The following is a 12,468-nucleotide window of genomic DNA, read 5'->3' as shown; positions in this document are numbered from 1 at the left end:
TCTGTGTGTCTCTCTCTCTCTCTCTCTCTCTCTCTCTCTCTCCTTTACCAAGAATGACTTGTCTGCTATACAACACTTCTAGGTGTGAAGGATCGCCATTTTCTGTATTCTGTAAAGTAAGAAAGTGGAAGAACCTCCGAGGTCGGGGGTTCGATTCCTGCCTCCGGGCCCGCTCGTGTATAGTGTAGTGCACGTTTTCCCCGTGCTTCGCGGGTTTCCTCCAGGTACTTCCGGTTTCCTTCCCCAATCCAAAAACATGCGTTGTAGGCCGATCTGGCGTTTACAAATTGTTAGTTTCATGGGAGCGTGTGTGTGATCGTGACCCGCGACGGGTTGGCATCTCATCCAGGGTGACCCCGCCTCGTGCCCAGAGTCATCCTCTGTAGGATCAGCGGTACAGAAAATGAATGGATGGATGGTCGGATGACCTAATAATGGTCTTGGCTTACCACGTAGCCTATCTTAAGATGTCTTTCTCCGAGTTGTTGAAACTTCACCCGCAGCCTCTCCTCCACCCCCCAAACCCCCCCCGGGGTTTTTGATCCCGATACTTATCGTCTATATTTATTGTCTTTCCAGCCAGCTACATGAAATAGCAGCGTAATGTCAAATTTTCCATTAGGAACAGTTTCCAAAAGTGGTCACAGAGGTCGTGAATGATGGCCGTGTGCAAGTGAAGTTCTTCGGATACAGCTTCTGGATCTTGTTTGCAGCACCCTTACTTAATGGCTCTGGATACAGCACGTGTTAGTAAACCAGTCAAAAAAAGGAATGTACTGGTCTATAAATATCTCTGCTTGATCTTAGATAGAGAAATACTTTACAGAAGAGGGGGGAAAAAAGAGAGAGATGGAGAAGTGTAGGAATGGGGTGAGTCGAGTTTCTACAGTAATGCATAACTGCTCAGCGATGAGCCGTTAGTTGAATTTAGGAAAGATGATGAACCTTTTTCACATAAATATTAGGGGGAGGAGTTAACAGAGTGGCTGGACTACAAGATAATCCCAGTCTTCAGCGGTCAGCCTAGATGTCTACTCGGCTGTATCAAAGCTAGGCCTCTGGGTAATTAAGTCTGTAGCCGCCATGATGACGGGCAGCCCGATTCAGGGACGGTGTGGCTCGGTTTATCCAGAAGCGCTAAACTGCGCCACCACCGCTGCGCCGATTGCGATACGATCCGAAGGTAATCAGTGTAGCTTTTTAACCAGCAGGACGTGGGAAGCAGCAATCAAGTGCGCACTAACCACAATACCCTTTTTTTTTTTTTTTGCCCTTTACAGCGAGCACTGCGCCCAGGGAAATACGTACTTGTGTGAAAACAAAAGCTGAAACATTCCACTGTCGGTGTTGGAATGTTTACGTTGCCAGGGAAACCCCGCTGCAATCGTTATGCTGACATGCGCGCACACTTCTGATCAGGCAGACTATAGGAGGTTCTGTATAGGGGTTTATTTCTTCCTTTTTTCTTTCTTTTTTTTAATGCCGAGTCTGAAGCATCACGAATCGCTCTGTTTTAACACTTGAACCCATGAAAACTGGGAAATGCCACTCGGTACCACTGGTATTTTTACCGTTTACCAAATATCAGGCATGCTGATATAGGAAAATAATCAACGGCAAGGTGGCGTGATGAGGCTTCAAGATTTTACTGATGGTACGGATTTTTTGAATTATTATTATTATTATTATTATTATTATTATTATTATTATTATTAATTAAAGACTCTCATCTTTTTTTTTTTTTTTTTTTGTCAGAGCTGTGCTAATAATAATAATAATAATAATAGAACACATACTCACTCTCTGACCAATCAGATTTGAGAATCTCTAAAGAGTGCCGTAAAAAGCCTCGGCCCCTTTTGTTCGTTATAAACGGTCCCTCGTTAGTTTTATCCGAATCTCGTTTGTAATTAAGCTACAGTAATAAACATAAACGTGTCCTAATTGTTTAATGTTTAGTGCTGTTAGTTAAACAATATATTGTGTGTGTATATATAAGTCGTAATGTAAACGACCCAGTTTACATTACATGTACAGTCGAGGGCCAGCTGTGCTCTGTGCTGACCCCTCCACTGCTGCAGCACACCTGCTCTGGCTCACATCTGGGAGAGTGGTCATTCAGCATCAGGGTGTGTTTATGAAAAGTGCACACACACACACACACCAGAAAGGTACAGAGAATGAGCAAGCACGCATCTGCTACAGGGGCGCACTCGCGAGAGCATTGTTTAGCGCAGACGCGAGGTGAACGTTCACCCTGGCGTTTTCCGCACATTCTGAGCCGCTGATCGCCGTCTGCCGGCCGCAACAGAAAGGCGTGACCGTTATTGTTCACCGCAGATGGCGGACACGTCATGCAGGCGGAACGTGGAGTCAGAACGAAAGGGCGCTTTGATTAACGCATCAAAGTAAAGACTGACTCGTTTCGACACGTGTGAGGAACTTCTTATTATTATTAAATTTTTGCTTCATGCAGTGTTCGGTCCTGTCTTATAGTCGTCGTAACATACATCTGAAGGGTGTCATGAGTAAATTCTCTCTCGTTTATATCTTTGAGTAAGTGAGGCCTGTGTGCGCACGGACAGAGAGGACAGTCCGTCTATCTAGTTGAAGCTGGAGCAAACGTCCGTTAATCTGTCTGGACATTCTTTTAATCGATGTCCCATCACTCAGTAACACAAACCGGGGGTCACACGTGACCTTTTTTATTTTTTTAAATTTTTTTTTAAACCAACATGGCTGAAATTTGCCATTTTTCTTAAATATCTTCTAATTTAGTCCATGTTCTTGGTCATTTAGTGCATGTCCTCTGTACTAACAGAATGGGATCTTCTTCTTCTTCTTCTTTTTTTTTTTTTTTTTAAATTCGTTCCAGGGTCTCTCCATGCGCTTCAACCAGCCGGCGTATCCTTCCGTAGGCATCGGAGGATCGTCTAACTACTTCCCCTTCAACGTGGCAGCTCTGGCCTCTATGTCCAACCAGCAGCTGGAGGTTGGTAATAATTAGGGACCGCATTCACACTTTGCATGCCGCGGTTCCTCAGCTCATTCACACGCGTCCCCGGCACTCGACAGTTGGCGCGGGTCTGTGCCAACTGCTATTTACGAGTGCCTTCATTGCCATTGTGTTATCGAAAGCATGGTATGTTCAAATAAACAGAAGACCGCGGCTGTCGTTGCAGCTCGTTTATCAAGATGGATAGGAGCAGATCTGTCCATTTAATCGTTTGCAGGAGCGTTTACACAGGAAATGTGCTATTCGTGAAAATCTGGTTAATTCGGGAGGCGGATAACGCTTGGATAATAATCGATAATGCATAGATGATGAATTGTCAACTTTCCCGCTTTTTAAAATTTTTTTCTTTCCTTTTCCTCCACAATTCTACATTTGAAGGACCTGATCAACCAGGGTCGACAGAAGGTGTTGGAGGCCACCAACGCTCTGAAGTCTTTGCCCCGGGAGCCGCTTGAGGACATCGTCGGGCAGGTGGTAAGTAATGGAGAGAAGACGGGGCAGTAATGTTAACAATTTTGATCCGTACATGTTGATATTCTTCAGTTATTCATCCAGTTTAACAAGGAAACATGATCAGGTGACTTTTTAAAAAAAAATATTTTATTTGAATTTTTTTTATTGAAAAGTACTTTACAGATTCTGAACAATCGAGAGTTCAAGTCACTTCCTGTTGTTAGAATCTTGAATGCATTTTTCTAAATTGAAATGAATTTAAATAGATCATTAAAATGGAGTGTGTGATTTAACACACAATGCTGGGAGAAACCCACAGCAGGGCCAAGCAGGTTTCTCTTCGTGGTATATCAAAGACATAAGATGTTTTCTTGATGTTTATGGAGACGCCAGGTTTATACGCGAGACGCTGTGCGTGCGTCTTCAGAGAGCCCAGACTAACAGGTGGGTTTGTGTTTGGCAGTGGAAGGAGAATCCCAGTCTGTCAGAGGCCCAGGTGCAGGGCATGGCTCTGGCCAGACAGGCAACCATCGACATGGAGCTGAAACACAGAGAGGCCGTGTACCGAGACATTCTCAATAAGCAGCAGACGGTAATCTCTTCTTCTTTTTTTTTTATATACGGTCTAGTTCTTTCCCGTTTACTTTTACTCATTGTTACCCAGTGCCTTCCATAAAAGCTGTGCTGGTCCTTCTCAATCTGGGTAACACACACCACCGGTCAAAAGAACGTGTGGACACTCGACTGAAATGTTTCTCATGATCTTAAAAACCTTGTGATCTGAAGGCGTGTGATTTAAAATGTATGAAATGGGTGTCGTAGACAAAAATATAATCGTGCCGACGTGTTCATTTCTTCCATTTTAAAAAACCGACATTTCATTTACAAAAAATTTGTATTTTTTTTTTAAACGGACGACTCGGAGCGAAATATTCCGAAAAGCGGCCGTTAAGCGTCGGGCGTCGGTGTGAACTCCTTTTAATGCCGTTTAAAAAGCATCTCGGGGAAATTCCTCGAGAAATCGGGCGAGGAAAATGTCAAGCATACATTTCTGGAGATTCTAGGCGAAAAGGGCGAATATTTCAATTATTTTGGATTTTTTTTCCTCGCGACGTAATTCCCAACGCTCCGTTTGTGTTACTCCAGAGTTTTGATGATTTTTATTATTATTATTATTCCAGAATGCAGGGGGAAATAATGAAAATAAAGAATGTGTGTGTCTAAACTTTTGACCTGTAGTGTATGATCGTTTTTTTTTGTTTTTTTTTTAGCAGGGTCAGCTGTTTACATTGTTGAGCGTTTCACAGCAATACGACTTGTTTGGGTTACAGTTCGGGCAGATTTGAGGTTAAGATTAACGGTCGGGTTTAGCCCAGGGTTAAAGTTCACTTTTAAGGTATGCCGAGTGTTTGGACAACGGTAATGGTTAGTTCGTGCTGAGGGAGCACCAGTTTGCATTTTTCACATCAGATTTCCTGGGCAGTGGGTTGCCGTTCCATCTCAAACTTGAAATTTGAGGTACATGTTCAATAAAAAATAATCATAAAGAAATAAATTATAAAGCGTTTTTTGTCAAACGCGTCCATGTTCTCGTTTGGGGATCATATGACACCCGTCCGTTCTCGAGTAAATGTCTTCCATCTGTCTTTCGTCATTTCACTTTTCTGTTTTGTTTGTGTAGGATTATCACGGTCTAATTTTACCGCCTTATCTCCATCTCCTCCACAGCTGATGATGTACGTGCAGAAGGTGATCGCCAATCGAAAGGTTCAGGAGCAGCAGCTGGCGCTTGCCAGGCAGGGGATACTGATGAACCAGCTGGCTCTTCAGAACGGCATCGCTGGGGGAATGAGTCAGATGGAACTGCTGGGCCTGTACCAACAGCTGGGTGCCCTCCAGGGTCTGCCAACCTCCCAGATAGGCAAGAACCCAGGGCCCTCAAAGGGCCTGTAGATGCCCTCACTGTAAAACCGTGCCCCCTTTTTATTTTTATTTTTTTTTTGGCCAGCTCCTGTGTGGGCATCCCAAAATTAACCAGCTCGGACCCTTTTTTGCCCCTTTTGAGCGTTCATGTAGAAATCTGGGATGGATATCTAGAAGACTTTGGCAGTATGGTTTGTAATTCTCTGTATATACAACCTTAGTGTTTTATTCCTTTTTTTTTTTTTTTTTTTTTTTCCCCCGCTCAACATATTTAAAATATTCTCCCAAAATGCTTTTAAAGCATTGCATTGTTCTTTTCCCCTTAAATAAGGGCTGTGCATTATTAGATTTTTTTTTTTTTTTTTATACAGGTCAAGAAGAAGAAAAAAGAGAAAAAAAAAATACATAACAAAGAATGAACTTACAACCTCTGTGGACCATAGTGTTGCTCATTACATGTTCTAAGTGATCTAGAAGAATCGTATTAGGTACTGCATAATATCTGTCTACTAGTGGATGATCAGTGGTGCTGTGAAAGCCCGGTGCCCAAAACGCACTGTTAAACACCTTAAACAAAGAAGGAGGTGGGGTGGGAGGGGTCAGGGGGGGAGATTTAAAAATAGATGCAGTGATGGCCTTACATCAACAGTTTTGTTGTTTTTCAAACACATTGAACAGACTCTTCTTTTCTATTATGCTTTTAGGCTTTTACACTTTTTGTCGTTGCTTAACTTGTAATGGAATGCCCGTGTTGTTCAAACTGCTTGCCAGGTTCCCTGGACTTTTCTATCTTCTAATTCCTCGTTGTAAAGTGATGCCTAGCATAGTGTTGTACTGTTCATTTGTTTTGTTCCTCTCGTCTTAGCGGGTCCTCGTCTCTCCGAGACGACTCTCTGGTCGTGTTCCTGTAATTTAAAGGCAAATTATACCGGTTAGGCTTGCATCTATCTTATAATGCTTTCTTAACCGTACTAGGCTGGCCCTCAGGCTACCATACTCTACTTTTCAGCACATTTAAAAAAAAAAAAATCAAATAAAAAATTAAAAATGGCATAAATATTTCTAATTGGATTCTAGTTTGCACAGGGGTGCGTTTCAGAAATGTAGATCAACTTCTTTTTTTTTTTTCGTTTTCCTCACGATGTTCTCATGTTAGCAGATATACCCACTTGTTTTGCCATTTATCTGATCTACTATTTACTAGAATAAGTATTTAATATTACATTTAAATAAAGTGACCAAAAGGGTGATTTTTTTATTTTTTTTTTGCATTTAGTAGTGTCATTGGTGTCGTTAGTTGTTTGTTGTTTGTTTGTTTGTTTATATATTCATTCATCTTCAGGTTACAAGGCTCGCCTTGTTGGCAGCCGAGACACAGCGATGAGGCACCAATCCCATGATCCTTCAGTTCTGTTGACGGATACTTCTTCTTAAGTCACCCGAAGCCAATCAACTTGGTCACGAGAACCCTATTGGTCACCCATCATTTTTGGTGACGTTTTTAACGAACGTAGATATATTTATCATATATCCCTGGATTATCGTCTGTTCGACGACATGGGCGCGATGACGCGTGCATTGTGAAAACCTCTGAGAATAGACACTGAGGAAAACCCTAATAACCAGAAGATCAGAGCAGGTAACTAAAATACCCGGATACAAATCACCGAGTTCTGTTTCTCCTGCTAGAGTCGATGAATGTATTAATAGGAAGCGAATATTAAATATACAGCTACTGAAGTGTATATTGTCAATCGATCGCTTTCTAATAAGGACCAGTACACAGTTTATTTGGCGTTTTTGTTTTATTTTATATATGCTGTGGTGTTTGCCGGTTTCTGTTGGAGCTTTTGTGTAATAATTGCTCCAGGGAATGAAATTACGGTTATTGGCAGTAAACCTTCTTATTAGAAAACACAAAAGTATGTGGTCGTCTGACTGTCTTCGTATGCTATAGCGTACAGGAAGATTTCCCTTGACTGGAAGTAAGAAGCCCAAACCCGCTCCAGGATGAACTCGACTGGCCTGCACGGAGTCCTGACCTCGACCCCCACTGAACACCTTTTGGGATGGACACGGCCATCCCCGACCTCACTGATGCTCTCGGACAGGGGCGTCCAACCCGATCCGGAACGAACCGGTGTGGGTGCAAGTTTTCATTCCAACCGAGCAGGAGAAACACCCGATTCCACCCGTTTAATCAGTCGATCTTGGCTTTCAATAGACTAAGGTGTGGCTTCTGCTGGGTTGGAACGAAAACCTGCACCCACACCGGCTCGTCCCGGATAAAATTGGACGCCCCTGATCTAAGGGGCAAATCACCACAGCCAAATTTCAAACTCTAGTGGAAATCCTTCCCGTAAGAGTAGAGGATATTATGACACCTTTTGGGGAGTAAATCCGGAGTACGATGTTCAACAAGCACGTGCGTATGAAAGTCAGGTGTCCACATACTTTTGGCTATATAGTATAATTATATCATGCTGCTCATTGTCGATCACAGGGCAGTGTGACGCTCTGAGGAAAGCACTGTCTGCCCTCTTTCGCATCACCGTGACTCGTGACTAGTCTATATTTGAATGGTTAACTTCAACCCTGCCATTAAATATATCTAGGGTGGGTTTTTTTTTGTGTGTGTGTTTAGTTCCCCCCCCCGAGGAATTTGGTGAATTTAGAAGACTTGATCTGTTTTGAATGATGATCTCGGATGCTGAGAAATTATAAGCAAGCTGGGTTTTTACGAACAGTAAAACACTTTGGGGGGGGGGGGGCGCATGCGGCGCATGCGGGGCGCATGCGCATGCGGGGCGCATGCGGAAAATGCAAGCTGTGTGCAGCGTGAAGCTGATTCTTTTCCTGAGACATCACAGCATGTCCCGGAGAGTTTTATTCATCTTAAACCACAGCAGTTTATGAACAATTCAAATTTTTATTCATTTAAGAACGTCTCCTCGTACTTCCGTTTATATTATGCTTTTTTAGATGTTGTGGAACGTCCGCAAAACAAGTTCCTGCGTGCATCTTCCAGTATAGCAGCTGTAAACACTCGTGCCCTCACTGGCCACTAGTTTTCCTTTTTTTTTTTTTTTAAATTAATAAAAAGATGCATCTTGTCCTGGTAACAAAACGTCGTCTTGGAGCCTAAAGATTAGGATTACAGCCAGCCGATACTAATAAGACGTCATTCCTTTAGGAATTAGATAGCATGCGAATAATAAAAGTCATGAGTTTGTTTTGAATGTTTAATACACGTGCGTAAATAAGCGGTATTTTGTTATATATTATAAATGCTTTAACGTCGAATAGGCACGAGTAAACATTGCGAACGTGTTTCTCGTCTCGGCGTACGGGAGCGTCCCTCCTTCATCCGCGACACCTCCTTCTTCTGTACATGTCTGTCTTTTCTCTGCCAGGATTTCTTCCGCTCGGGGTCTTTTTGGTTTTTCCGTTTGGCCGTCTCGAACACCACCTCCTCCCCCTATCCCCCCCCCCCCCAAGGGAAGCGCGCATTCACAGCTCGCGAAAAGAGCGAAACATTACAACTCTTGCAGATGTTGAAAAGTTGATCCCGTCTTTCTTATACGGAGATTACCGCTCGGCTAGGTTTTGCAGCGCATTCCTCCTGGCCGCTAAGCAGCTGTTCCCCTCATCTGCGTACTTCAGCCCCGCTGCTGCTCTCATGGTGCGTGAATATGCATTAATGCTACAAGTATCCCAGCGTGCTTGTGCCAATTCGAAGCAGATGATCTAATTGATCATATTTTCACAGATTATCCATAGCTTGTTCCAGGATTCCAGTTCGTTTCCGTGTGAGAATCGGCTCAGTGCTCTGGATCGGTTTAGAGGGAACGTTCATTCCAGATCGTTGTTCTCGTGCACCAGAAAGTCTTCAGGCCCTATTTTTCAACGGGTTTGTCAAAGAGCGAAAATAATAATAAATAATCATCATTTTGCTTGCTGCGCTCTTTTGATTTATGCCTCTGCAGGCTGTTTTGGGAGAACTTTCTCATAGGTTTCCCGAGCCAAGAACGGTCTCTTTACATCATCAGCCATCATCCACATCTCCATAGAGATTGATTACGCAGGGCTGCAGCTCTGCTCTGGAATTCACGTTCTCGAGAGCAGTAGGCATTTGTCAGGTGGACTTTCATCCCCCGGTGTAGTGCAGTGTGATCTACACTGCAGGCATTCTGTGTAACCGTGCAGGTCTGACATGCTTCGTTTGAGATGAATAACCATGGCCCTTTCCGACATTTCTGAGCGTTCCTAAACGTTGGATTCCCCCCCCCCCCCCCCCCCCCCCCCCCCAAGGCGCTTTTCGATACAGTGAACAAATCAACTCGGTGCTTCTCCATAGAACACTTTAATTAGAAGACAGTTTGTTCGTTTGATTTATTTATTTATTTATTTATTTTTAAAATCCTCAGGCAAAAACGGTCACTCGCAATGAACAATCAATAGCAGGACAATTTTATTGTCGTTCGTCCGTGCCGAACGGATCGCCCTTTGGTCTACTCTTCAGTAGAGATCTACAATTCGGATCATTTCAAGTTCAATACAAAATAGAGACTTTTTTTTTTTCTTTTCTTTTCTTTTTTTTTTTTTAAAGAAATAAATAAATATATTTATATAAAGATTTTAGAATTATACATTGTATGCAGAAAATAAATATATCGTACATCTTTATAAATAGGTTCATCCATATGTACACTCGTCACGTACATCTTAAGAATGTTCCTGACAGCCTTACATGACACGTCGCACCTTGTCAGTCGACCAAGCTTTCTGTAGCTTTCTCCTGGTTTCAATAGAAATATCATCTCTCCCCCCCCCCCCCCCCCCCCCCCCTCTTCCCTTTCCCCTCCAACCCTCCCCCCCCCCCCCTTAGAGAGTGCATTCATCTTTTTCTTTTTTTTTTCTTTTTCTTTTTTCCTTTTTTCTAAGCTGTCAACAAGCAGACCTTTCCAGAACCTTCAAAAGGAAAAGGAGTGAAATTGCAGAGTGGATTGTAATTCTAAGTGCTAGTCTTATCTCCGTGTCTCACACTGGAGATGGGCTTTTTCCACTCTGTCCTGACAGGTGTTCGTTCCTCTTTGGTGGCCTTTATCTTAAAAAAACCCTGCAGTCTTTTCTGGTTTGGCTTTTATTTATTAGTGATTGTGTCCGTAAGTTTGCCAGTTTTATTACTTAGCAGTACCTCTTCACTTGTGTCTCACCAAGTGCCCTTAAATATACATTTGTATAAAAAGAAAAACTTTATTTATTTATTTATTTATTTATTTATGTTTCTCTTATTGAGATGCTACTGTATGTTCTTTGGAAGGAAATCGTCCTCGTCCACCATGAAAATACCCCCTAGTGGGTTTACAAAGACACTCACGGTGGGATTAGCGCCTGTGCTTGAGTTCAGTGGTGCTAATGTCGCTAGACGTGACGAGCATCCGAGTTTCAACCTGGCTAGCGGATGAGAGACGTAAAAACGTTTTTTTAAGACGTACAGAAATGGCCGAGACTAAAACTGGAGCGTAGCTCTCGAGTGGTTCTTTCCGTCTGGAGTGGTTCCTCTGCGATTTTCCACTGAAGTAAGTTAGTTATCTGAGGATGAGGTGGTTGCATGACACCACGAGGCCCCTGAAGTCAACACCTCTCGCTCAGAAACCTCTTGGCACTGGCGGTGGATGGAGGAATGTCCTCTCTGCACTGTGGTTTAAAACCCATTAAGGAGAGGAAACAGATCCATCCAGGAACACACACGTACTGTTTATCTCAGTCACCGCTGGAGAGGGACTCCTTGCTTTGGACCAGAAGGCAAATCTAAACAGTCGTGAGGGAAGAAAAGGAAGGGTCTCCGTAAACCTTAAATTCCTCTCAGATTCCCCTTCAGCCCTCCCCGCTCCTCCAGAGCTGGCCGGACTTCTGGTCACCTGTGCTGGAACAAATCCCTGTACGCCTGGGCGATCTTCTCGATCTCCACCGGCCTGGGCAGGAAGTGAGTCAACTTCTGGTGCTTTTTAGTCCTGCCGCCTTCTCGAGGCGAACCGTCCTTGTTCAAGGCCACGTAGTAGTACCTCCCGCTGTCTGCGTGTTTGTACAGCGTAGACGCGTATGTGTTGTACCAGTTCTCTTCAAACTGCTCACGGAAGACACACTCTGCCGTCAGCTTTTTCTGCAAGAGAGCCGAAGAGAAGACAAGATGAGCTTTTAAGTCATTTCTGCAATTCTTCCTGGGAAAAGTAACGCGGTTTATAACGACATAACGGCATTTCGCAATCGGATGAACCTTTACACTTGTAGATGGTTGAGAAAGGGACAAATCTCTCGCTGTCCTCTGTTTACTCAGTTTTACGATATCGATTCGGTTGAGTTTACAATTCTGAAGACGTCTTGACCCGATCGAACTAGAAGAGAAGTAAATGTTCTCAGGCTGAGTGTCCCCGCTTAGGTGACTGCGGCTACATAAGTGTGTTCTTCCTTTACCTGATTTTCCCCTTGTGTCACTGTATGGAAATGAGTGGCAAATGTTTGACATCGGGCAACAGGTGCTTGCTGTAGAAAGTCATCACAGCTGGCTTTTTAACTTACACCCAAAATCACTCCTCGGACCTTTTAACCTTTTGGTCTGTTTCTCCAGCCCAGCTTACACTTACACATATATATATATAATATAATACACACACACAGCAGCCAGAGAGAAGTCCTGTGTGGCCTGCTACTACCACACCACTGACAGGACTAAATGAGCGATCGCTTTGGGTTCAGCAGGTGAACCGCTGCTGGCTGACTGTATTGCTGAGAACAATAGAGTGCACTGGGGCTACATCGTGTTTCCTGCCAAAAAAGCAGTCATGCAATGGCTCTAGCTCAAGTGTCAGTGTTAAGGCGGCTCACTTGGACCATCTAAGGTGGCTGGACGTTGTAGAAGTTCTTTAAAGAATTGGTTTGAATTCTTTAGGGAGTTAGTCGGAGATGTGACTGGAGAAACGGTGAAATGTAGAACGTATAGAGAGAGAGAGAGAGAGAGAGAGAGGTGTGTAGAGAGAGAGAGGGGTGTATAGAGAGAGAGAGAGAGAGAGAGG

General features: G+C 43.5%; 2 protein-coding genes across 5 annotated transcripts in view; one reads left to right on the top strand and one right to left on the bottom strand.

Moving 5' to 3' along the window:
- The window catches only part of atrx (ATRX chromatin remodeler), a 40,013-nt gene extending 33,371 nt beyond the window's left edge, over positions 1 to 6,642 (top strand). For all 4 annotated transcript variants that reach the window (XM_017473986.3, XM_017473987.3, XM_017473989.3 and 1 more), the window contains 4 exons: positions 2,876 to 2,992; positions 3,395 to 3,490; positions 3,933 to 4,061; positions 5,198 to 6,642. In XM_017473986.3, coding sequence (XP_017329475.1) covers positions 2,876 to 2,992; positions 3,395 to 3,490; positions 3,933 to 4,061; positions 5,198 to 5,422 — 567 coding nt within the window. In that variant the 3' untranslated portion in view covers positions 5,423 to 6,642. The remainder of the gene's footprint in view (positions 1 to 2,875; positions 2,993 to 3,394; positions 3,491 to 3,932; positions 4,062 to 5,197) is intronic.
- Positions 6,643 to 10,278: 3,636 nt separating this feature from the next.
- The window catches only part of fgf16 (fibroblast growth factor 16), a 9,134-nt gene continuing 6,944 nt past the window's right edge, over positions 10,279 to 12,468 (bottom strand). The window contains exon 3 of the mRNA XM_017473984.3: positions 10,279 to 11,558. Coding sequence (XP_017329473.1) covers positions 11,313 to 11,558 — 246 coding nt within the window. The 3' untranslated portion in view covers positions 10,279 to 11,312. The remainder of the gene's footprint in view (positions 11,559 to 12,468) is intronic.

This window comes from Ictalurus punctatus, chromosome 8 (genome assembly GCF_001660625.3).
Source record: "Ictalurus punctatus breed USDA103 chromosome 8, Coco_2.0, whole genome shotgun sequence".
Lineage (NCBI taxonomy): Eukaryota > Metazoa > Chordata > Actinopteri > Siluriformes > Ictaluridae > Ictalurus > Ictalurus punctatus.
The sequence above is the reverse complement of the archived record's forward strand: the minus strand, read 5'-3'. Positions and strand labels throughout refer to the sequence as shown.